Below are 27,421 nucleotides of genomic sequence, written 5' to 3'. Positions count from 1 at the left end.
CGACACCCGTCTTGAATCTCGGAGAAGAAACCAACGGCTACCTCGGAGCTCAGCACTCATATTTTTATTTTTTTAGTTGTGTTTTTGAGACATTTTGAACTTTGAACTATGGCGTCTTCTGCAGTGCGAGACAAGAGAATTCTTGGTGCAGTATTATTTGTACTGACAATTGTTGTGATAGCTGCGATAGCTTGGGTAGTAGAACTTGTGGTACCAGTACGAGAACATTTGTTGCCAACTACCCTGATTCCATCAGAACATTTCCATTTTACTCTGCCTTATCATGAAGAGCGACACCGACAAACTTATTTGAATAGTTTTATCCAGATTCTGCATCACACCCACAATATGACTAACACTTCGAACTGCTGGGTATGTGGGATGTTGCCTGGACATCAAAAGAAAGGAGGCACACCGCTTATCCCACTCCCGTTTTCCCATAATGGCTCTTGTAATGCCTGGTACACACTCCTCTTCACTTTGCGATGGCCAACGAAAGGGGGGCTGCTCTTTCGACTCAACAAAATATGTTACAATGATCGAAATGGTTATCCGCAAGCTGAAGGAACTAAGTTTGAATGGGAGGAGTACCGCCCCGACAACGTGTCAGCACCACATATTTATAATACCAAACGGAGCGTCAATATGTCTAGTTCACATGTAATTACTGTTATTGATACCAAAGCTGATCTCTGTGTTCGTAATAAAGGTACAATCCCAGTTGTCAGAAGTGAATGTAACACCACTCTTACCTTTGACACTCCAAATGGCATTTCATTTGTGGCCTCCCGAAATACGTATTTTATATGTGGAAATAAAGGCTATCATCGTCTCCCTATAGGATGGTTAGGAACATGTTATATATCTTTTGTATTACCCCCTGTGTTTATTGCCTCACCTATGTATCATAACAATTACGTCCTTTATCACGACTTCATATTGAATAGGGTAAAGAGAGCATTAGTCCTTGAGGACATAGACCAAACTGACACTGTGTTGCAACAATATGTCGATTTTAATTTGGGTCTCTTTTCATTTGTTGGAGCTGCTTTGAATAGTCGAAAAATAAGACGGTTAACTCGTGTTGTGGAAGCTGTTGCTAATGACACCGCTTTTGCTCGAGGAAATTTAACTGAGGAGCTTCAGATAACTAGAATTGTAACGCTTCAGAACAGAACGGTATTAGATGTAGTATTAGCTGATCGTGGAGGAGCATGCCGCATTATCGGAAGTAGTTGTTGTGTATACGTGCCAAATAACTCACCTTCTGTGTATGATGCCATATCCAAATAACCTAAAATTGCTGCTGAGATACATCCTGATAATGGTACATGGACATTTTCGGGGTGGTTTTGGTCAATACTTAGTACTTGGGGTTGGAAGTTGCTGACGATTCTATGTGTAATAATTGGGATATTATTCTTTTTATGCCTTTGTATCCAGTGCGGCCCTGTGTTATGCTCCATGTGCCTTTCTGCTTGTATTCCATCCAAACGAGCCTTTGCTAAACATGAACAAATGATTCATAAAGAAGTGGCACAAATTATGTCTATTGATATTGGAGATGAGTACCCCGATTACGTCCACTATGAGGTAGCTTCAGCTAAATGCTAAAAGGGTCGTCTGCCGTAATTTGGCGGTGATCGGGTTAGCGTTAAGTTTTGCTACACATATTTTCCCCCTATCTTGACTATAGTTGTCGGGCGCCATTTTGTATGTATCGGCGGCCATTTTAGTTGAATGCGTTGCCTCGTGGTCAGCATGCCCTTTGTCCTTCCCCTGTACCACTGACTACTTGAGTTTGCCCAGCAACAGGCTATTTTTAGTAATGGTCAAGCTCACACATGCACAGTTTAGATTGACCAGTCATAACTTAGGAATGTTCCGCCAAACTGACCAGTGGTGTTATAGCTCCTCCCAAGAGTTGGCTGTGTTCCAAAAATGACCATATATGTACCTAAAACTCTGTAACTGTGTACCGCCTACCTTTTATTACTGTAAAAACTGTATAAAAGAAGGACTCGCACCGATGTTCGGTGTGATACTTCTTGCATTACCGAAGGGTGCTGTAGGAATGCACCACCACCCCATGGGGGTCTTAATAAACTTGTCTTTTGCATTTTCTAGTTTCCGTGCTAACAGTTCTTATGGTGTAGAGGGTATTCTGCGGAGTATGTAGGCCTGAAGAACCCAATACCACACACAAGCCATCATCCCCGAGCATTGAAGGATGGTTTACCGTTTGGCCAATTTCTTCGTCTTCGACGAAATTGTACATTTAAAGATTACTACTTTTGTGAAGCCAACAAGCTTAAAAATAAACTACATTCTCGTGGCTACCCTTGCAGACTACTACGAAAATCAATGAAAAGGGCCTGGTACAACAACCGAGAGGCCTTGCTGACTGTCAAAGATCGACAAAACAAAACCAACATTGTATGTGTGGCCACTCTTGGTACACATTCTAATGCGATCAAAAGAATCGTATCAAGACAATGGAATTTGCTTCATTCTATTCCTGAACTTGTACAGAAACCCCTCTTTGCGTTTAAAAGAGGCACCAATTTACAGGATAGGCTAATTCATGCCTATGACAATACCCCTCTTGAAAACACTGTTGACAACATGAGGCAATTAAGTCCACTGGTTGGTCATTAGAAATGTAACAATTGTACGGCGTGTGCCACTACCAAAACTGTTAAAACCTGTCAAATTAATGATATTAATTTCACAGCCAAACATTTCTCTAATTGCAATACCACAAACGTGGTTTATTGCATTCAATGCCCATGCCTGCTACACTACTTGGGTAAAACCATTCAACCCATCAAAAAACGAATTCTGCAACATCAGTCACGGATCCGTTGCAAAAAAGAAACTGCGCCCCTAGTTGAACACTATTTACAATTGGGTCATAAGGAAACCGACATGATGTGGTGAGTCTTAGAAGTGATAAGACCTAACAAAAGACAGAATAACATTGACAGGATCCTTGCATTGCGAGAAGGCAAACTCATCTGTCTTACTGACACTGTTAGAAGGGGCCTTAACTCTGCAACTGAGTGGCACGCCTTAGCATGCCTTCCCTAAACAGCCTTTCGCTATAACTACTTGTTAGCCTGAACCATATCTGTATTTGTCCTTACCTGGTCCTTATGTATAGTAAATAGGGTTGCTACAAAATTCATCACATATAATGTATGTAGGTGATATTGACTGTATATACTCTATGATGCATATGTGATTGTTTATGATGGTGGATTTCCCCACAACCTATATTTAGAGATTGTGGATGCTCTATGAAAGAGTAAAAGATCACAGTATCTAGGTCTATTCCTTTCTCTATCACAGTGCTATATAACCATTGTGAATTTAGCTGATTGATTTCTTGTATTCAGGGTTTCCATCTCATTCTCATTGCCCTATACGTTATACATGACAAATAGCGTGATTATTATCTTGATTTACCATTCAACTCTTATATATCTAATACATCGATAAACTATGAAAATATCACTCGGTGTACACATTATCATAGTCCATGTGCCAGTCAACCTATTCGATTATCTAGCGACTGAATAATCTGGTAACTAGTAAAGATATTCATGTATCCAACAACCAGATGAATCATCTCTGTTTACAAGTATTTGACTAGCTCAATATGGCCGCCAAATTCCAGTCCTATTTCGAGCTCCAAACCGCGATTTAAATAAGAGTGCTTCAAACAGCGATTGCTTTTCGCCTCCAATTCGGTTGCATGCTGCGTTGCACTTCGCTACAATTCGTGATATTAGGTAAGCTAGACGCCACATATAGCTATAGGTACAACTGCCCCTTTGTTATTCTACAGCCTTGATAAATTTGTCTTTTTTCTTTAGAGCATTTACCTATGTCCAACTGAAGTACGCCTCGAAACTACTCTACTCTTGCGACCTAACTAGGTATCTATTTTTATTTTTACTGTGATATGTTAATCCATCGTTGTAAAACTAATATATAATGGGCTCAATTATTCTTACAGATTTCGCTGTATATCCTAATAAATAACCCCGTGATCTTTGAAGATTACATCTTCCGGTTTTGAATTAATTCACTCCATCATTGAACTATAGGTATGTAGCTAACCCTCTCCCTTTCTTTTAAAACTAACTTTAGACTCGTACATCAATATTTTCTAAAACCCGGTTCTTAATTTGCAGTGTACCAGGTTGCGGCATACAATTGATAACCTGATTAATATACTCAGGAGCCATACGGACTTACAAATAGGTAAAATATCCTTCCCTTGTTTCGTTGATATCTCTATATTTCCTGGCCATACATCAAGTAATTCTGATACCTATATCTAGAAGCAGCACAAGTACCTAATTTTACACGATACTGTAATCAAGTTACAACCACCCTAGACCTGCAGCATTACAAATTGAGGTAAATATTTATGACTAATGATGCATCAGATTAGTTTGGTTTCATATAGCATCCGCATGAATCCCTAAGTATCTTGAACTTAACCCTATTGTAAATCGGATTGTTTGGTTAAGATGGAATGAAAACAATCATTGTTTTCTACTTTCTGTGCATAAAATTGTAAGCGTATGTATTTATTTGACTGAGGAAAGCTTTCTAATATAGGTTTCTGAAATGTATTTCTTTAATAAAACATATGACACACCAGCAAAATGTTTCTAAACAAAAGTCCCCCTCAATTGAAATGGGTATTTTGAAGTAAAAAATTAGTTTTGATGTTGTCCCCGTTTGAAATATAGATACACGTGCTAGGATGATGCAATATATATACATGCCTATGTCAAAGAAATTGCCTAAATAACTCCAAGGTTTTAAGTATGATAACATCACTAGAGTTATCTTTGTATGTATCACCATGTTTTTGTCTGTTTTAGAAGTGTTTTTTTGTGTCACAAAGGTGTAATGAACGTTTGTATATAGTATAGATTTGTAACTGTAAACATTTTCATTTCCGATTGCAACTTTTTCTATACAGATCCCAATTGACATCAGTCCTGAAGATGGTTTCTGCAATTGTTCTTTAGGACACCGAAACGTCGACCTTTCATCTTATCCCGGTCTTGTTTTATTCAGTTTGATTTGGGATAGGTGTCCTTAGGTTCTGTTGAGTCACTTATTAATTCACTTTTGTGTGTACCCACAGGCCTAAGTATTTTTGTATTATCACTTATCTGTATATGAAACTACTTATCCAAACGACTCTTTGATAAAATTATATTTTTCTAATACACCTTTGTGTCTGTTGTTTATATATTGTTTATATGTTTTGACCTAATAGAGGCTTCATATCTAATCAAAAATTACTTTGCTCAATTGATTGTTGATAAGGAATATTAATCTATCCTTGTAAATCATTTTGAATTATCAAACACTCTCTAAACAAATTCCCTTGAAGGCATCTTTACCTTTCTACTTAATTACCCAAGCCCTCAAGGGTATTTTGGGTCGCTCACTTTTTGCTGATCATCCAAGGGATCTAGACCCCTTTCCACACATCAACCAACCCAGATTTGCTACAACCTTATTATACCTCTTTGTAGCACCTGGCCCCCAATAGGAGCTCTGAAGTCTTGAGAAAAGGACCCTCCAATTCTATAGCTCTGTTGATATCTTCCATGCAAAAAAGTTCAAAACTCAACTTTCCACAAGGATATGCTCCTCCCCTCCAGGGCCTACTGACAAACTGCGTTGCCTGAATAAAAACAGTTTCCTTTATTTCTAACTCCACCACTCCCGGAAACACTATTGTGATACCAAATGCCCCAAACCGTGTTAATAAGATCACCTAGAGCTTCTGGCTCTTGACCAGTATCAGAACCCTCCGAAATATTACGAGAGGAGGAAACACAAAACCCTTGAAGGTCTTGTATTGTTGAAAAGCATGTACCGCAACTGCTTTTGAAAAATCTCTGAATATACCTTTTCAATCTCTGCACAAACAGATCCATCTCCAGTGCACCACAATTAATCGAAATCCTGTTGAAAAACGCATGCCTCAACATTTAATTGCTGTAATTCCTCTAGCGCTGGGAGTTCCCATTGGCTCCCTGATTTTCCTGACCTGGCTGATGATCCAAGTGAAATTTAGGCAAAAATTCCAGAACTCCTTTGTGAGCTCTGATAATCTCCTTGACCTACATCCTCCCAAGCAATTTATGTATGGGGGAGGGGGACAAAAATAAAAAACACTGCAATCATCTCCAAACAATTCATATGCAACCCTTTCTCTTCTATGGCCCATCTGACCAACAGCCCCCTCTCATCAGCCCTCTGTCTGATTCCAAACCAAGCTCTGGGCTGGACCCTACCCCAAAAAAAAAAAATCCTACTCAGCTGGGCCACCAAATTATCTAATCATCACGAGTGCCAACATCCCCAGAGAGGGGGAAAAAAAGAATCTATGTTCAACATGATCATTCTTACCGTCATCACTACAAGTTTCAGCACAGATTTCACTGTATTCACCTGGACACATAAGAAATCAAAGTGCCTACACAGTTCCATAATTGACTTCTTGTGATTTATTATGAATCCCAGACCATCCAACAATTCCTCTCTTAACTTGGACTGCATCTTCAACACTATCATGGGACAGAAGAAAATTATCCAGGTTCATAATTCACCTTACAACTATTTCCTGCAACTATGCTGCTACTGACCTCATTACTTTTGTGGACACACTGCTGATGCCAAGCTGAATGAGAGACTTAAAAACAGCTATAGACAACTTGATCATAGGAGTTGCATATACTCTAGACTCTTTGCATGGGTTCCATGAACTATGAATCTATTAGATTCAACTTGAACAGCCAATCTTGTTCCCTAAGAATAGCCCTTAGGAGGTGAATTATCTCCGTTTTGAAGTGTTGCTACTGGACGAACCATTTCAGTTTTCTTTAGTTTATCACTGCTACCATCCTTGTACTTTTTTCAACCAAAAAAGGGAACTTACAAAAACATTGCTGAACTCTGCAACCTGAATATTCACATCTTTTAACAGCGTTTTCTCCAATTCTGTATCCACCAACATACATGGTTGTTCCTTGAATACAAACTTCCATGGGTCCCTGAAGGTACTTGGTACCACTGTAACATGTATACTGAAACCTTCAACGGCTTGAAAAACCCATGGATTGCTTATTCTAATCCTGCAATTGCTCTTGCATTAACTCACATTCCATTGACCTTCGACTGGGAAACAGTATGAACCATCATATTTACCTTGGCTAGAATCTACCTGTGGCACTCTGGCTCTTTCAAAGTGTCCTACACTCATTCTCAAGGAAAAACTGAATATTTGCATGAAATACTCAGAACGAGACTCTGCCTTAACTTTGTACTTTATCAAGCTCAGTGATGTTGAAAACACACTTGCCAATTCCCTTCAGCATTACGTTGCCAAGCAAAATCACCTTTGTATCATCACTAATCTGCTTCTCCACTAATTTCTCAATTTATGGTTTATGTTTATAAGCACTTCATGGGTCTCTCCGGAATTAATTTTGCCCTGCTTAAAGCTAGTCCTCTGACTACCCATGTAAGAAGTTTACTTCACATCTACTTCCGCTTCTTTAAAATGCTCAAGATACATGTATGCTGGCAATTTATCTTGGCACTGTTTCAGTGATCTCTCTAGGTGCTTTCCAGAATTTCAACCAAGTCTAAGTTAAAAACTAATCAGGTCGAAGTCTAAATCAGGAGTTACGCAGAGCAGATGCTTAATAATTGCTCTTTAAAGGTCCACTTTTAAAACACTCCTAGTCTCTCTCGATCTGCTTAAGGACCAAGGTCCAGATTTACTCAAAAGTCACAACACAGCAAACAACTTGCTGCATTACCCTGAGTGACAGGAAGAGAGCAGGAATGCGCCAAATCTACTAAAATAAAACAAATTCCTGCCCTTTCCCTGTGCTGGCGAAATTTGTGCAGCTTAGCACCAACTCAGGGTGCTTACTTTACATGCAGGGTTATTTTTGTGTCGGAAGGGACACATTTTCTTCTTTCTATGTGTGCTGCAGAAAGAGAAAATAATGTGGAGAAATCAACAATCCTATTACTTCTTGTTACGCCTCTGTTGGGAAGGTGTACCATTTTGATGCATTCCAAGGACTACTATTCTTAGTAAATCTTCTAGTAGATCTGGAAATGCCTAATCCATCGTTGTATGCGTGGGAACACCCACACTCCACCCATGGAACGCCTTCCCAATGCAGAGTAACGGAAGGCGGTGACTTGTGCTGCCTTGCGTTACTCTGAGTTGGTTTTGAGTGGCTTAGAAAATCAGACTTAGGACTTGTGCAAGGGAAACACAAGCCCTTAGGATATCTAGGCCCAATGTCTACTGTATTCACTAACATGACCCACAGGCCACCAGTCTGTACTCCTAGGGAGACGAATTGCCAGAGGCCAGAAATCTCACCAAAGGCATCCTTTAGTCTCCTTTTTTCGTTTTTAATTTAGACAAACCACTACTTCTTCATTATCCATTATCCAGCCTTCCCCTTTCGTAAGGTCCAAAACATACTGCAGGGCTTAAACCTCTGAGCACTTACCACTGCAATGTAGTTCCTTATTAAAATCCGTTATATCCTGTATCTCACTTGTGCTGCATAGATCACCACCTCTAAATTGTGCCTAGACCACATTCATCTTGTTTATTCACACTCTTCTCCTGAAGATTCTTCTCCGAAACTTTCTCATTCATAACTTCTTATCCACTTTCTTGGTTTCCTCTCTGTCACTCTCATCCACAGACCAAACTCTTTATTCAACTTTCTCTTTTTTCCAAGGGCTGATTGCAGTGCCCTCTAGGCCAAGACCTCTTGGTTTTCTTCTTCTGTATTGCCTCAAATGGTACAGAAGCACTAGAGTCACCTGTTTCAGTTATGCTTCTCAATCTAATGATTCTCTCTCTTCGTACTGCCTAGAAAAAATATATGGTACACATGATCGCTTTGGGACAGAAAACAATTGATCAACGAAAGACACAATATGTTCCCATTTACTGAAAAACCTCCCAAACAATGCTGCCAGGGGCGGCCTTCGGCATGTGCAAGTTGTGCACCTGCACAGGGCCACCAAACCCCAGGGGCCACCACGACAATATATATTCTTAATATAATAATCCTTTGAGGATGGATACATATTTGCGTGGCGGCCCCTGGCAGGGATTTGGTGGCCTCCGGGTCTGTTCCACTTCCAAACACCCTGACCCCCCTCTTCACTGGCCTCCACGCTCCACACCACCCGAACCCCGTCTTCCGGGGCCCCCTACCTACGCTCCCTGCCCAGGGCCGCCATGAGCCTAGAGCCGCCCCTGATGCTGCCATCATATTCGTGTGAGATCACACCACGTACTTGTGACACAATTACATAATCGCATCACAAAGCCAAACAAACTGATGGTCTTGCGCGGTTAGGCTGTGCTTTTTGCAAATGCTGAACTAAATTCAGAGAAAAGCACCTAGTGCGCGGCACCTGAACGACGCGTCAGATTGTGCCTACCCCATGCCAAATCAAGCGGGTAAAACGGTTGCACATTTCAGATCCAAGTAAAACTGAACCACTTTCTTTTATTTTCTTTTACATTCCTAATTAGATTAAAATAATAATCACTTAAGTGACAAAACCCCAAAGGCACAAAAACTAACACTAGCCTGGCAAAAACAATATTGCAATAAACTGGAAAACTGACTCCACACTACTGCTCACCTTAGGTCTCACTGCACTAAAACAGGCGTTTACAAACTCTTCTCACACTCATATACAGTCTTCACTTACAATACTGGAAAGAAACCGGAAGATACTTAGCTGCCCTAGATGAAGGAAATAACAAGGTAATTGATAGCTGATCAAGGGTATTTATGAACTGCAGGAACGGTCTAATTCTACAGGTTTGGTGGTTTCAATGACAAGCTCTGAAGTGCTTCTATTGATGGTAATAAAAGAAGGTACATACAAAGTTAGCCCGCAGTCTTGACATAAAATGTAACTGCAAAATAAACCAATCTTAACTGGGAAATTTGTTTTCATAGTGATGAGTAGAGGTGAGTTTGTCAGGTAATTTTGCACTAATAATTGGATCGAAACAAACATGTCATTTTTGTTAGAATCTTAGGTCAGTGTGACTTCCTTGCACTATCATTTAATTCAAAAAGTAATTACAACACCTCTTCTGTGCGAGGATCATTGGTGTTCAGTTCACTCAAGACTGAGCTCCATTCAATGTGTAGGGACTTGAAAATGTCATGTCCCTTCTGCCTCTTGACAATAGCAGGAGAAGTACATTAGACTAGGTAAATCCAGGTAGGGGCTAGTTAAAGCAAACAACCCTAGATCCGCCGCTTGAAAGAGATACATTTAAAAAAGCTACATAAAATAAGGTTATGAGACAAGTTAGCGAGTTAGAGGGCTGGAGACCTAATGGAAGTTGGAAATAAAAAGGCAGAAACCCTTTTATATAGCTGACAGGACAGACAAGAGAGGGAGGGCGGTAGGTAGGGCTTACTACTGCAGACCTATGGCAGAGGAGATTCCTCTCAGAGCAATCAGTTGTGCAAGTCAGGCTGGGCCCCCTGCAGATAGTTTCGAATATATGATGTCAGACCGCAGACAAACATCCAGCATACCATCATACCGCACATTTGATCCCGCAAGTACTATTAGGCCGCAAATAAAGAGTACAAATACTTTTAAAATGAATATGCCTTTAACACGCATGCCTTTACAACAAAAAGGCATGCATATTAAAGGTATACTCGTTGTTAAAGTAGTTAAGATAAGTAAAAGTACCCTACCCAACCCTACACTACACTGTAATGTAGTACTATGCACCACCCACCCTTGACACACAGTCCTTTTCCTACATTTACACAACCCAGCACGACCCCAACACTACCAGAAAGCACTTTACTTCCATACACATACAGTACAACACTACATTAATAGACTACCCCCAGCATGACCCTACAATACTACCCTAAACCACTAAACCCCAGCATGACCTTACACTACACAAAAACTACAACACTACCCTAAACCCTAAAACACTACCCACAGCATAACCCTACACTACACAAACACTACAACACTACCCTAAACCCTAAAACACTACCCGCAGTATGGCCCTACACTACACAAACACTACAACACTACCCTAAACCCTAAAACACTACCCCTGCATGACCCTACACTACACAAACACTACAACACTACCCTAAACCCTAAAACACTACCCCTGCATGACCCTACACTACAACACTACCCTAAACCCTATAAGACATCCCCCAGCATGACCCTACACTACAACACTACCCTAAACCCTAAAACACTACCCCCAGCATGACCCTACACTACACAAACCCTACAACACTACCCTAAACCCTAAAACACTACCCCTGAATGACCCTGCACTACACAAACACTAGAACACTACCCTAAACCCTAAAAAACGACCCCCAGCATGAACCTACACTACACACACACTACAACACTACCCTAAACCCTAAAACACTACCTCCAGCATAACCCTACACTACACAAACACTACAACACTACCCTAAACCCTAAAACACTACCGCCAGCATGACCCTACACTACACAAACACTACAACACTACCCTAACCCCTATAACACTTCCCCCAGCACGACACTACACTAAACAACCACCACAACTCTACACTACACTAACACAACACTACACAATAACTACCCCAGCACAACCCCACCCCTAAAAAATTAACCCAAACCCCCTTACCTCTCTCGTCTTCGTGATTTTCAAAACGCAAATGCATTTACCACACGTAATTCGTTTTAAAGGCATGCGTGAAAAATGCACATGCGTTTTGAAAAAATGCGGGATGATGGTATGCGAGATCAATGTCCTTATGCGTAAATGGTATGCGGCCTGAAAGTCCGCGGGATAAAAAATGCGGGATAATGGCTGCAAACCGATAGTTTCATATCAAAGTAATGAGGAGTGCAAGAGATTATTTAAGACCCACTAACCAATTAAATAGTCCCCTAAATAATGAATTACCTTGGTTGTTCTGAGGCAACATAGAATCTGGAGATGTGCCATTCTTATGATGTCTTTGGCAAAATAAATACATCATGCACAAGGCTTCAGAATTATTATCTGGGGAAAGGCTTCCCTGTTTAAGACCTTTCTCACCGCATTATTGAACACAAGCAACATACCCAGCTATCATGAGATTAAAGTATTGTATCTTCCAGCCTATATGGTTTTAATGTACATAGAGAATTCCCTAGGAATTCCCTAGGTAAAAGTCTACTTTGGATTTCATGCTGCTGGACAGGTTAATCGGTTAAAGTCCTGGGTGGTTTTTAAGATTAGACCGTGAGATGCTCTATAAAATTCCAAGGATAAAGTTGCATTGGAAGGGAAATGTAAGAGTTTCTGTCATAGGCCCTGATGTTAAGAACTCATTTCCAGAGGCCTTTAGACAATAGCATACTCTGCTAGGGTTCAGAAATACCATACAACATTTCTGTTAAATCTGTGAACCTTAACCACTAGTAAACCTCTTGATACATGTGAGCTGCAACTAACTGCACAGACTAAGATTTCTTAATTAATCTTGTGCACAGAGACAATTTTGTAGATTCGTGTTATAAATGACTTGTCAAAGAGTTATTGTTAAGACAAGAACTCATAATAAGCAGTAGGTTTATTTCCATTCAATTCATATACGTGTTGTTGAATAAATAATTAAGGTTAGCATTATTGTTTCATATATGTTGATGTGGGCTATTAATTTTCAATGGCATTTATTACATTCACATTGCACTTAAAGAATATTATTATTATGAAAGTATGATATTGACAGCTTGTGTTCTTTCTTCAATTGTAAAGCAATCGGGTTTGGTTCTAGGTTAGACAAGGAGTTTAAACGTGCTGATATGATAGTATCAAGTCAGTCTAGACCTGTTGGTAAAAGGGCCTGGGAAGTCTTGTTTAGTTTATATCCAAGTATTTCAATCAATCAGGCAAAGTTTAAAGAGGTTTACTTATCAATAAGTGCACTTTTTCTAATACTAACAAGGGGGTTTAACTAATTGCTTATATTATATGGATGTTTTCTAGATTAGATTTGGCTGGAATAACTTCTAGCTCTTCAATGATACAATATATTAGAACGGTGTTATGGAGGACTGCCTTGTAATCATTCTACATACATTCCTCAAGAGGATTTAGTTTGAATGTTAAGAAATCACAGCTTCTTTTGCAAAAGTGTATCTGCTACAGGGCGGGGAGTGGACATTGGGTTCTGTAAATGCATGACATTAAATAATTTGTAGACATTGTAGGACTAGGAAGCATTCACACATTGTTGGATCCCAGACAGAGAATTGTTTTAGTATGTAACTCACCCTGCACATTATCAAGTATCCATTTTGAATCCAGATTATGATATATACCATTTTCCAGAGGTTTCAAGAAGCAGACACTCCAGTTTGGACTATACCATTGAGTAGCATAACAATAAACATCTGTTACTCAGCGCAAAGATGCCCTAGGGCTGAATGTGCGTACAAATACACATGTTGTTATGTTATTACACAAGAAAAGAAAATCTATAACTGAATAGAACACAAACCTTTAAATACTGCCTCGGTAGCACTGTTGTTTGGGTTCCGAAACTTTATATTATAGTCAGACCACCAAGATATTCCCTTTCCTTCCAATGGTACTTCTGTTCCATTGTAAATCAACCGAAAAGTATCTTAAAAAAAACAAAACATGAAAAATACTGGCATCTTTTACTATGCAATTTTGAAAAGTACAGTAAGTTAAATTGCTTTTTCTACAAGAATGCAAAAATCATGTTTTAATTAGCTTTGAGAATTTTGAAGAAAGTCTACCTTATGTAAGATAGCACTCTGCACAGGAGGGCAATCAGCATTTACCACTTGGTCGGAACCACAGATGCGTAGTTACCATGCGGGCTTTACATCGTATGCGTCTTTACCATGCATGCCTTAACCACACAATTTGTTGACAATAAATATGCAGTTACCACAAAAATGCAAGTATTTTGTTCAGGTACGTGTATTATAGAATATATTTATATAATTTAGGGTGGGTATGGGTTACTGGGTGGCAAGGATAATTTTAGGATGGGTATGGGTTTTTGGGTGGCAAGGGTAATTTTAGGGTGGGAATGAGATTTTGGGTGGCAGGGGTAATTTTAGGGTGGGTATGGGTTTTCGGGTGGCAAGGTTTTTTTAGCGTAGTTATGGGTCGCAAGGGTACTTTTGATGTTTAGTGTGGGTATGGGTTACTATGTGGCAAGACTAATTTTAGGGTTCAGATAGGTAGGGGTTTCTGTGTGGCAATCATATTTTTAGGGATTAGGGTGGGTACAGGTTTTTGGGTGGGAAGGGTAATTTTAGGGTTTAGGGTGACAAAGGTAGTTTTAGGCTTCAAAGTGGGTATGGGTTTTTGGCTGGCAAGGTGTTAGATTTATCATCCTTACGGTGGTCTTTTCTCCAACTTTTTACCCTTTGCCTCCCATTTTTGATTCTTTTTTTTGTTGGCCTTAGGACTCTGAGCACTTTACCACTGCTAGCTAGTGCATGTGCTTCTCCCCTAAACATGAGGACATTGGTGTATACCGGATTGGCATATTTGTTTTACTGATAAGTTGGTATACCATTTACCCAGGGCCTGTACTTCAAATGCTGCTAGCATGCTGCAACATTGATTGTGCCATCCACAGAAATAGCCTTTCAAACCCGTCTCACGCCTACTGTAGGAAGGGGGAGTCTCTAGTTGGCGCAGTGTAGCACTAGCGACAAGCAGGGACTCTCTTCCTCGTCAGGGCTGAGGGTTACCTTCAAGACAACCTCTGCTTACCCTCTAGGTAGTGTGGCTTAAGCAGTCTTAGGCTAATCTTTGGGGCACATAGGGTTAAACATTTGCAATATTACACCATCACAACCAACCCACCACAGAATGACACCAAACTGTATTTGTAAAAATATATATCTTTATATAGATTTCAGGCAGGTTTGTAAATACAGTTGTCAAACTTTCAATAGCGGTTCCAGTTTACTTGAGTTCAGGTTGCCACAGTTCTGTTTTAGCAATAAGCAATCTTCTGGGCCTTCTGCCCAGGTTCAGCAAGGTTCAGTGTCTTGTAGCGCCTCAATGCGCTTTCCGCTGTCTCTGCTCGCTTCAGAGAGGAGCTCGGGCCTCGAGGACCAGGAGCTGTGCGAGCCTCGGTTTCAGAGGCGGCTCGCGTTGGGAGCAGATAGCGCGGTGCGAGCTCGGGTTGCAGGACGCTCGCATCGTGAGGATACAACACAGTACCTTTCAAATTCTTGTGGAGCGGGCGGTTTCCAGGGGAGCTGTCCCACGTCGCGTTGCTTTTCCGGGGTCGCTGTTCGCTGCGGCTCTCAGCCGGGCAGGTTACGGGTCATCCGGGGCAGCGGTGCTCTGTGGCGGCAGGGTCCTTTCCTCGTCGTTCGCTCCGACCCTGGAGGCGGCGGCTGTGTGGTGGCGGCCAGTGGCAGTACGGTCCCCAAGTGCAGGACGTACCCAGCCAAGGGCCGGTTGCAGCTGTGCGCTCACAGCTGGGCTGTCGGGCAGGCTACCGACCAGAGGGGGGTTATCACAGGGCGGCTGTCCGTCTTCGCAGGTGGATTGACGGCTCGAAGCGCAGTCAATTCGGGAGCTTGGACCGGACGGGTCCTCCTTCACTTTGCTCTCGGGCTCCCGGTGCAGATGCGGTCACGGTGTTCGGGCCAGCGGCGGCTGGACCTCACGTTGCTCTCGCTGGTGCTTTGGGCCCCGGTCACGATGCTTGGGGGGATGTCGATGCCTTGGATTACGGGGAGCGTGGCAGGCTTGCCCAGCGCTCCCAGACCCCTCGGGCAGTACTGCAGCGATAAGCAGCACACACAGTTGCTTTCTTCAGGATGTAGCACCCACTGGTCCTGGGGCGCTGGTCAGGGGGCAAGTTCAGCAGCAAGCCCTTGGAGATCTTTCAGCAGAGTTTGGCACAAAGTTTCACAAAGCAAAAGTCTTTTTGTAGTCTTTCCTTTTCCTCTCCTTCTGCAGCAAGGCACCAGACACAGGCAAGAGTCAGCACCCTTCCTTGTCCTTCCGGTCCTTCTCGTCGGGCAGAGTTCCTTCTGTAGCACAAACAGGATCTAATTTACAAGGAGCAGGGCTCCTACTTTTATACTGCATTTCTTTTGTACTCGCAGGCCAGGGGGGCCTTTGCATAGCCACTTTCAGTCCTTGAGTACTCTGGTGGGTGCAATCCGGCTTCTGCTTTCAGTGTGAGGGGCAGGCGCATCAGACGCCCGACGGGAGGTGGAGCCAGCATTGTGTGGACAGGGGCAGCCAGAAGTACCTTGTTGATGAGGCTTCGCCCTTCCGGGGCCAGATGTCGGCTGAGTCATCAGTCGCTCCCCAGGAGGGTGGAGCCAGCATTGTGGTGGCAGAGCACAGCAAGATTCAGAGTCAAGAGCCACTCCTACCTCCCACTAAGGTGTAATCTGCGCATTCACCACCTGTCATCCCCCAGCCCTGTCACTCACACATCCCAGACAGTCAGATACACATACCAGCAGAGGCGGGCTGAAATGGTTAGGCAAGCAAATGCTAACTTTCTAAAAGTAGCATTTGCAAACACAGGATATTAAAATAAACTTTACTAAAAGAAATATTTCATCATCCTGAGTTCAGGCATACTAAACATGACTCTCTACCATGCTCCCTGGGCCTGCTGGGATTATAGAGTGTAATAATTCCAGCAGCCCGTTCTGGCCTAAAGGAAGCAGGTAGCCTTACAATAGTGAAATACGAATTTAGTTGTAATTCACTACTAGGACATGCCACACACATCAGGGCTTGTCCTACCTTAAACTTACAATGCACCCTGCCCTCAGGCCTACCAGAGGGGTGACTAATATGAAGTCAAGGGAAGGTTTCGGGGCTGGCAAGTGGTTGCACTTGCCCAGCCAGCTTGACAGTACGAGACTGCACGCGGGTTCTGCGGTGGCAGTCCCCAGACACATCTTACGGCTGCTTCTGTGGGTGGCGCAACCAGCGCTGCAGGCCCACTAGCAGTATTGGCATTCACAAGCCCTGGCACTCCTAGTGCACTTTACTAGGGACTAACAGTAAATCCAATGAACCAATCATGGATACCAATCACATGTACAATTTACAGTAGGGAGCACTTGCACTGCGGCACGGGTCGGCCGTGGCGCAGTGCCCTGAGTATCGGAAAACCAGCAAAACATCGGAGGCACACCAGCAAAAAGTGGAAGGGAAACTCACGCCAAGGTGCCAGGTCTAACACCTACCATTGCAGTGTGTGTGTATGTGTGTGTGTGCAGTGTACTGCCACTTCGACTTGGCATTTAAAACTACTTGCGAAGCCTTAAACTCCCCTTTTATTGCATATATGTCACCCCTAAGGTAGGCCTTAAGCAACCCTAAGGGAAGGGTGCTATGCAAGTAAAAGGTAGGACAGGTACCTTTGTGTTTTGCATGTCTTGGTAGTGATCTTGGTAGTGACAAACTCGCCTATTTAATTTATTACTACTGTGAGATCTACTCCTCTTATAGGCCAGCATTTAAGCTGTAATTCCTGATCAGAGAGGAGCAGGTTTATCATGTTTGATATGTTTGGAATGGTAATGATAAATCCTCCTTGCTGGTCAAGTTGGATTTAACATTACTGTTTTAGAAATGCCACTTTTATAAAGTGGACATTTCTCTGTACTTACTGCTCTTTGTGCCAGACAGGCGGTCTCCAACACACATATGGGCTGGGTGACAGCTACACTTTGTGCATTACATCTAGAGAGCCACAAGCACAGGAAGGGCTGAGTGTGACAGAGGATTCATCTGTATTCGGATAGCCTTCCTGGCCAGGAAGGGAGAGAGGAAACACACAATTACATCTGAAAAGGCTATGTCCTGTCTTCACACAGCACTGATAACCCCCCCACCCCCCTAGGGTTAGCTAGGCAGACAGGACTGGGTTGAAAGGGATCCTTGTGCACTTCTCTGACCCCCTAAAATCAGACACTTCTGGATCTTGAACTGAACCTCTGTTGGAAGGCTGGCTGCGCCGTTTGAAGGACTCAACTGGACTGATTTTCTGCTTGTTGCCCTTATACCTGCTCCTCCTGTTCTCAGCAGGAAGGAGAGCTGGCCTCTGCCTTCCCTTCAAGTGATCTCCAGGGGCTTATCTCCTGCTTCCTGAAGCCTCTGGGCACAAAATACTTCCTACAATTCTGCTGGGCTGTTGCCTTCTGAGAGTCCTACCCTTACCTTAGGTGCTCCTCTCTAACCTCTGGACTTCTAAGCACTGTTTTTGGTGTTTTCTTTGAAAATTCATTACTCCAGATCTTTATTTTTTAACCCTTTGTGGATTTTTGTGGTGTATTCATTGTGCTACTATGTGTGTGTGTGTTTCACAAATACTTTACTTTACACATTGCCTTTGTAGATAAGCCAGACTGCTCTGTGTCAAGCTACCACAATGTGAGTACAGGTTATCTTATTGTGCATTTAGCTTACCCTGGCTAGAGTGGTGGTTCCTGTCTGATTTGGGTGCATACCTCAGCCACCAGGAATTCCATTTCTAACCAAAGGGTATTTTTAGGATTTAAGGTGGGTGTGGGTGGCACTGGTAGTTTTAAGTGGGTATGGGTTGAGGGGTTGTGGGTTAATAAGGTAGGAGATTATATTATATTATATATAAAAACAAAACATGGGTGCAATTTTAGATCAGAGCAGCCCTGAATTACAACAGAAACCCAATTGGTTAATATCAGCAGGTTTTCGCAAATGTACTACTTGCAGAGCATGCAAGTTTGGAGTCAATAAAACTCACTATAGAACTCCTACGTCACTTTCTTTAAACGCTCACTCTAATATCTTTATGCCGGACTGAGAAAATCTGCCATCCTAAACTGCATCCTAGTGGCTCCCTAGATAGGTCAGGTTCCCTGTGATCTAGGGAGTTAACCTATTCTGAGACGTTGCACCTAATAAACATCGTGTTCGTATATATTGATGTAAGTGGCTGGTCAAGTTCCTTGTCAGCCACTTCCTTGTACATTTCATCATGTTCTGCTTCCTCACTGTATATAGTATTCACTTTTATACCTATATACTTATGATTTTTAGATGTGAGATTTTTTCTGCACTCATTATACACAGGGTGTTTATCAAATCTTTTTATATGATGACTTATTTATACTGGTATTAAATGTTTTTATGCATGTTTTTAATAAGACAGATAGGAAGATATTAATTCTCCTTTAATGTCCAAATGAGCATTTATGCATTATATAAACAGATTAATATCATCATGCACTCACAGCACTTTTTTTCCTCTTCCCTCTAATTTCATTTCTGCACAAAATACAAGTTACTCCATGAATTGCAGACTGTTTTGAACGAATTGCGTCTTCCCCTTGTTTATCAGATATCCTGACACTACCCCAAAGTTTGTCGCTTCCGTCTCAATTTCTGCTATAGCTCTCCCTGGGTTTGGTGTGATATTAGCTACGTCGTTCGCATGCACAAATATTTTATGTTCTTTTCCATGCAGCTTAACCGGAAAGATGTGAATATTCCCCTCTAACCTTCGTAAGATAGGCAAATGATGTTGATTATGGAACTATTCTTCAAGATATAAGAATTGGAGTACTGACAGAACGTGGCAGACAAGCTTTGCAGAGTCGATTACTTTCCAATTTGTTTCCAAATGAAAATATAGTTCCTGGGAAAATATATATGAAAATTGCAGAAAACAAATCTATCAACTGCTTAATGCCAATACTGCACGAGCGTACTATATTCTATTAACAACTTTTGACGCTGGAAAATGAAGAAATAATAAAAATGGAAGCCATTGATAAAATAGAGCATGAAGGAATCACTATTATTTTGACAGAACAATTAAAAACAAAATTGGATTCTTTAGAAAAATCTATATCTAAAACTGCTGGTTTAGAAAAGAATCTATATGCATGTAGAAACTGTCAGGTAATTTTAAGGCGTAATTTGGATGTAGAAAAAGGTTTATTTGATGGAGCAATGGGCAAAGTTGTAGATTTTGTTAATTATCCGAATAAAGATGGAATTGAGTTTTTAAAAATTAAATTTGATCAGATTGAAGAAATGAAACAAATTGGTCGTTGTTCAATTCGTTTTTTGCTCGTTAAAGATTTATATATCCGTAGAAAACAGTTTCCAGTTTCTCTGGCATATGCAGTAACTATTCATAAATCTCAAAGTTGAAGTGTAGATAGTACTTTGGTGAACATTGGAAGTACCATGTTTAAAGAGGGTATAGCATATGTTGCTTTGTCCAGAGTCAGAACTTTATCTGGTTTGTTTTTGATTGATTTTGATGATACAAAGGTTACTGCAGATACAAACTGTGTAACAGAGTACAATAGGTTAAGAAGAGTATATGCTCCCAATTTAGGTCAATATCCTGTATTTGAAATGCGTGTGATAGGGCAAAAAAGAAGGTATGAGAACATCTGTAGTGAAGGTATAGAGAAGGGAAAACAAGATGTTGTGATTGTGAGCAAAAAGAACAAGCATTTGCAATGGAATAGGTCTCGTATTAGGAAAGTTTGAGCTATTGGTATTGTAAATGACATTTTTTATTTATGTGTTGGTTTTGAAAATCGCGAAATTATTTGCTTTATTACAATGCCAATAGTTCTAATTTTCGCAAATGTGACACCTATAGCATTTGTAATGCAATATGTGTTGTATTTAAGTGACTGGGATGTATGTGATATTACAAATAACAATGGCTTTTAATTATTTTATTAATTAATACTTGAATAAAAGTTATTGTAATTTATAATGGCAATAGCTTAAACTTTTGTGTATAACTTTTGTGAAGATAATGTTCAGTGTATTTTATTGTGACGAAAATCCAAGAACAGAAGTGAAATAACATCTTTTTGTGACATTTGTAATAAAGCTTGAAACATTGAGCGAACATATTTGAACCAGTTGTTGTTGAATGGTTGCACAGATGGATGCTGTGGTGGTGCTGAGTGATGTTGTGGTGGCGACGAGTGATGCTGTGGCGTTCAGTGATGCTGTGGTAGCGCATAGTGATGTTGTGGTGCCTCTCAGTGATGCTGTGATGGTGCTGAGTGATGCTGTGGTGATGTGATAGATAAAGTGAGGGCGATAGGTAGAGGGAGGGCGATAGATAGATAGATAGAGGGCAATAGAGTGAGAGTGATAGATAGATACATAGAGTGAGGTCAATAGAGTGAGGGCGATAGATAGCTAGAGGGAGGGCGATAGAGTGAGGGAGGGCGATAGATAGAGTGAGGGCGGGCGATAGATAGAGTGAGGGCGATGGATAGATAGAGTGAGGGCATCAGAGTAAGGGTGATAGATAGAGTGAGGTCGATAGATAGCTAGAGGGAGGGCGATAGATAGATTGATAGAGTGAGGGGCGATAGACAGAGTGAGGGGCAATAGACTGAGGGCGATAGACCGAGTGAGGGCGATAGACAGAGTGAGGGCGATCAAGTGTAATTATGTGGCTGCTGCTCCTACTTTTAGACTACTATCGTGTTTCTTGTCTCCCGCGCTGCTTACTGGCTCACATTCACGAGGAAGTCAGCGAGTGAGGCTGATCCTCTGATTCATCACTTACTTTGGTCGCCGAATCCCGAGCTTCGTTCCACCACGGCTGGGTGCCGATTGAGTGGAGAGCTCATGGGGAGGTAGGCGGACCAATCAGGGACATTACAGCAAGCCGGAGGGCGGAGACAGGTGACCGTGCCTCCCGCTACCCTTATTTTCTCTATTTATCAGCATGTGCTGGTGGGGGCGCAGCGGGCGGGCGCAGCGGGTGCACCGAAGTCGCGCAAAAGTCAAGCCCGTCCGCGCCTGGACCGTGCCCAGTGCCGGTCCGGCTGCCCTTTCTCCCTTAGACATCTTGAGTCCCCTGTCTTACAGTCGTGACACCCTGATCTCCCTGAACCCTGGCTCTCATGTGGGTCTGCAGAGGTGCTCGCTGAGCGCCGATACCACATGGGACTGTAAGGTCTGTAACTTTCAGCTCCCCTCATGCCTATCTCATTCCTCTCCCAAAAACCAGAGTGAGCATCCTATCAAGGCAGCTCTCATAAACGCCCGTTCTATGGTGAAACATGCAGAGAATGTATTTGAGCTCATTAGAGACAATAATCTAGACATTCTGTTCATCACAGAAACGTGGCTAAGCGATTCATGTGCCCCAGTGGTTGCACTAGCAGTCCCACGTGGATATCGCCTGGCTAGAGCCGATCGCTCCTCAGGCAGAGGGGGCGGCACTGCTGTTATATTCAGAGAAACATGGGCCTTTTCCTGCGATAAATCACCGAGTGTGCTGGATGGTGAAGCCCTTGACTTCTCCTTTACACTCTCTCCCCACTTTACTCTGGGAGGGACCTTGATTTACAGACCGCCGGGGCCGATTGGCTCCTTCCTGAACTCCTTGGGTGACACTTTGACGGACCGTGCATTACGGTTCCCAAAGTTTCTCCTTTTAGGAGATTTTAACATTCACTTGGATTCCTCTAGCTCCTCGGACACATTGGGTCTTCTAGACCTTTTGGCCATAACGTACCTAACTCAGTGGGTCTCTAAAATGACGCACTCACTAGGACACGTGTTGGACTTAGTTTGTTCCAACTTTCCCTTGGTCCTTAAAGATCCCCAGCCAGTTACCTGGTCCGACCATGCTGTGATTATTTTCTCCTGGTATGTGACACTGTCATCCCACCACCCTCCCACCCAGTCAGGCCCCTTAGCACGAAAAATTAATGTTCCTGGTTTGGTGGAAGCCCTCATGCACTCCCAAATCGACCGGTCCACCAACTTAGAAAGCCAAGTGGATCTTTTTAACAGCTGGGTCAGTCGGGGGTCGAGACTGCTTCCAAACCGGCTCGGAACATTTTCCAACGCATGCTACCGTCCCAACCCTGGTATACGCCAGCATTAAAAGAACTAAAAAGGTCCTGCAAAAAATTCAAGCGGCTCTGGAGGGTTGCATACTCCCCGCAAACTAAAGTGGACCTCCGTGTAGCCCAAAGAGAGTATTACACAGCAGTCAAGACTGCGAAAGGTGCTTACTTTGCGGCTAGGATCCTAAAAGCAGATAACAATGATAAGGAAATCTTTGCTATAGTCCAAAGCTTTCTTTCACCTATAGCGGAGCATAAAAAGATCCCGGTTTCCGCCGAATGGTGTGAGGAGCTCTCCTCCTTCTTTATCAATAAAATCAGGCTTATTGAAGAGGGATTAGCTATGAGTACTGCTGCCTCACACCCCCCGTAGCTGGCACCTAGCGCCCCCGCTAGTAGCTGCCTTTCCAAATTCACCATGGTGGAACAATTGGACATCCTAACACTTCTAAAATCCTTAAAATCAGGCTCCCCCTCGGATCCTTGCCCGGCAAGAGTTCTGGCGGGAGTAGCAGACTGTGTAGGCTCGGAGGTCACTACTCTGATCAATTGGTCTCTACAATCGGCAGTGGTACCTAAGCAGTGGAAGCAAGCCAAACTCTTGCCTCTCCTGAAGAAACCCTCGGCAGACCCCGCTACGGCAGCCAACTACCGCCCCATCTCCCTGCTCCCGGCACTGGCGAAAGTCTGCGAAAAGGTTGTCTTTCGGCAGCTGAATGCCTTTGTGGAGGAGTCTGGTGCGCTACATCCAGCCCAGTCGGGCTTTAGGTCATCCTTCAGTACTGAGACAGCTGTGGTGGAAGCCATTAGGGAGTGCACGGACAAGGGTGGCAGAGCGGCGCTAATTTTATTGGACCTCTCTGCCGCCTTTGATACGGTTCCTCACCAACTCCTCCTGGCTCGCCTCACTGAGATTGGCATCACTGGGGCTGTGTGGTCCTGGCTGGAATCTTTTCTGGCCTCCCGCTATCAGCAAGTCTGGATGCCACCGCACTCTTCTTCGGCCAGGCTTGTTCAGACCGGGGTCCCACAGGGCTCTACATTGAGCCCACTTCTTTTTAACATCTATATGACCCCGCTGATCTACCTGGCCGAGGAGCTGGGTGCAAAAATTATGGCCTACACCGATGACACCCAGCTCCTGTTTACATGGAGCAACTCGACAGTAGAAACTGATGTAGCACAAAAATGCCTGGCAGCCGTTTTCACCTGGTTAGCTCATGCCAAACTCAAATGCAATGAGGGAAAATCAGAGATCTTACTATACGGTCAATTTCCAAGCCAATTCACTGAATTAATTTGGCCCCCTGATTTTCCCCGTCCCCTCACTGAAGGTGGCCCAGCCAAGAACCTGGGCATATGGTTCAACGAAGATCTGAGGTTCGCAGAGCAGATCAAGCGACTGACGGGTGCCTGCTTCGGGACCCTCAGATCTCTGAGCAGATTCTTTCCTCTCTTACCCCAGCCAGCTAAAGAAACGGTCGCTAGGGCCCTCATATTATCCCGCCTGGATTATGCGAACGCTTTGTATCTGGGTTCCCCTTCCTTTCTGGTTAATAAACTTCAGCTTATCCAGAATGCTGCCGCAAGACTCCTGCTGGGCATCTCCAGACGAAACAGCATAAGACATCAATTGGCTACTCTTCACTGGCTGCCGGTGGCCCAAAGAGTCCAATTCAAAGCTCTGGTACTCACGCATCGAGCCCTTCATGATACAGGTCCTGCCTATCTCAGGAAAAGAGTGACTTTCCATGTTCCAAGTCGCCACCTAAGGTCAGCTTCCCAACGAAGGATGGTAGTTCCCCCGCTTCCGGCGAACCAGATTGGGCGGGCAATCTTTTTCGGTCAAAGCCGCCACCCTCTGGAATTCCCTCCCATTCACTCTCAGGGACACCAGAGACCTTGGTTGCTTTAAGAAGCTCCTTAAGACCCATCTTTTTAACATAGCCTACTAAAGCTGCTTTGTTCTGCTGTTCAGCTCTCGACCTCTCTGTGGTTATGCTTCGCGCCAGGATACTCTTGAGTAGTTGTGCGCGCAATAAATATCCATATAACATAACATAACATGTAATTATGTAGCACTGAGTGGCATTTGAGGTGTATGTTGCGTTGAGCACATTGTAATTATGTAGCATATAATTATGTGCACTGAGTGGTATTACGAGGAGTGTATGTTGTATTCAGTAGAGTGTAATTGTGTGGCGTGTAATTATGTGGTACTGAGTGGTATTGTTTGGAGTGTATGTTGCATTGTAATTATGTAGCATATAATAATGTGGCACTGAGTGGTATTGTGTGGAGTGTGTCGCATTCAGTAGAGTGCAATTATGTGGCACTGAGTGGTATTTGGAGTGTATGTTGCATTGAGTGCAGTGTAATTATGTTGCGTGTAATTATGTAGCACTGAGTGGTATTATGAGGAGTGTATGTTGTATTCAGTAGAGCGTAATTGTGTGGCATGTAATTATGTGGCACTGAGTGGTATTGTTTGGAGTTTATGTTGCATTGAGTGCAGTGTAATTATGTAGCATATAATTATGTGGCACTGAGTGGTATTGTATGGAGTGTGTGTTGCATTCAGTAGAGTGTAATTATGTGGTGTGTAATTATGTGGCACGGAGTGGTATTCGGAGTGTATGTTGCATTGAGTGCAGTGTAATTATGTGGCGTGTAATTATGTGGCACTGAGTGGTATTTGGAGTGTATGTTGCATTGAGTGCAGTGTAATTATGTGGCGTGTAATTATGTGACACTGAGTGGTATTTGGAGTGTATGTTGCATTGAGCGCAGTGTAATTCTGTGGCACAGGTATGCAATGTCAGTGAGTAAGGCCCCCAAAGGCGTGTGCCAATAGGATTTCCATACACCTATGTACCTTAAAAGTAATTTTAAAAAATCACACAAGGATAGGGTGCAACAGCTTAAATGTACAAGATGAAACCTGGAAGAAAAATGTGTAAAGGAAGAGCCATGGAAACTGCAAAAGAGATTCAACGGTTGTGTTTGAGGGATGCTCTCTCTGAAGGATGGCTCAGTGAGGCAAACATCGATGCAGCGCTATGAAGACCACAGTTCGATCCCGAAAAGGTCGGCTCAACCGTCCCCCGTCCCCCTTCTGAGGGCGGTGAACTGAATACACATACGTTATTTACAGCACTTAGAAAAACAGTAGTTGTTACACAGAATGCCCAATTGATCCTTGCTGATATTTATACGACCTGGTACTTACCAACTCGGGTACTTCCGAGCCACCTACATAAAGAGCGTCGTCCTAACAGAATTTACGCGCAACTGTATGTTGTGTCCTATCATTTTTAAGAACATTCAAGCATTTAATTGCCGTTTTTAATTGATACACGAAGACTTGATTCAGTTAAGAACAACAAACGAGAGGAAGCCAGCTCTCAACACACAGGAGAGACCCCATTTGTAGATAGCATACGATACACCACCTTGAAAAAATCAAGGTGGCAAAACAAACACACGAGGCTGCTTCAATTGTACAGTATGGGAACAGAGAACTGTAATAACTGCGAACACAGCAAGAACTGTCCTCGATCACAGCCCTCATCCGGCCTATTTAGCTGCCATTTGAAATGTATCAGAACACAGCCGCAAATAACGCCATTGTTTATTCCCATCACTGGAAGCAACTTTTGGACACCTGGCGGCAAAAGCGCTTCCGTCCCATCCTGCTTCCACAAATACACCCCACACTGCAGGATACTTTAAAGCCGTCGTGCCCAGCTTTGTTTTTACGAGGAGTGTTTTAATAACTTATAAATTCCCTATATGGCTTTGGTAATGTATTATATTTTGATGGGAGGGTGAGGCAGGGGGCTCAAAAGCCAAGCCTAGAGCGATTTTGATATGTCTTAACAATTTTATATTGAGAGGCAATATATGATCTAGCACGCCCAGATAGACGCCGCACAGGCAGTGGTTGCGAATTTTTTGTTCGACCTGATTTTTGCCCTGCTACTGTGCGGCAAAGATGGCAATTCCGGCAGCTGATTTAGTTGTTCCAAGCCAAGGGGGCACAAGTATTTCTTTTAAATCCTGCCAAATTGAAGGTGATTCACAAGGGCCAGACTAAACATTTCACATCTGAAGCTCAGGCGCAAGATTACTTGAAGTCCCTGGATGCCTAAATTTGAAAATGCAATATAATTTAAGTTGCTGCTGTCTTTTTCTATTTTTTCTTCCTGTGCTAGGTGTCATAAAAAGTCCAGTTGATTCTGGAGTTTCCATTCATATTTTTGAATCTCCATTTATATTTTCTACTTATTCTAGCAGCACAACCATAGATCAGTTCTATGCTTAATAAACTGTGTTTCCGTGCTGATTAACGGGACTATTCACAATGAGACAATCAGACTGGCTGGATAAGAAAAAAAATCTTTCTCTC

At 42.8% G+C, this 27,421-nt stretch overlaps 1 protein-coding gene across 3 annotated transcripts in view; it reads right to left on the bottom strand.

Moving 5' to 3' along the window:
• CDC50B (cell division cycle 50 P4-ATPase accessory subunit B) overlaps positions 1-27,421 on the bottom strand; it is a 272,588-nt gene that overhangs the window by 35,991 nt on the left and 209,176 nt on the right. For all 3 annotated transcript variants that reach the window (XM_086956405.1, XM_086956404.1, XM_086956402.1), the window contains exon 6: positions 13,647-13,772. In XM_086956405.1, coding sequence (XP_086812531.1) covers positions 13,647-13,772 — 126 coding nt within the window. The remainder of the gene's footprint in view (positions 1-13,646; positions 13,773-27,421) is intronic.

Source organism: Lissotriton vulgaris, chromosome 2_1, assembly GCF_964263255.1.
Source record: "Lissotriton vulgaris chromosome 2_1, aLisVul1.2, whole genome shotgun sequence".
In the NCBI taxonomy this organism is placed as follows: Eukaryota; Metazoa; Chordata; class Amphibia; order Caudata; family Salamandridae; genus Lissotriton; species Lissotriton vulgaris.
This window is presented reverse-complemented; position numbering and strand designations above follow the sequence as displayed.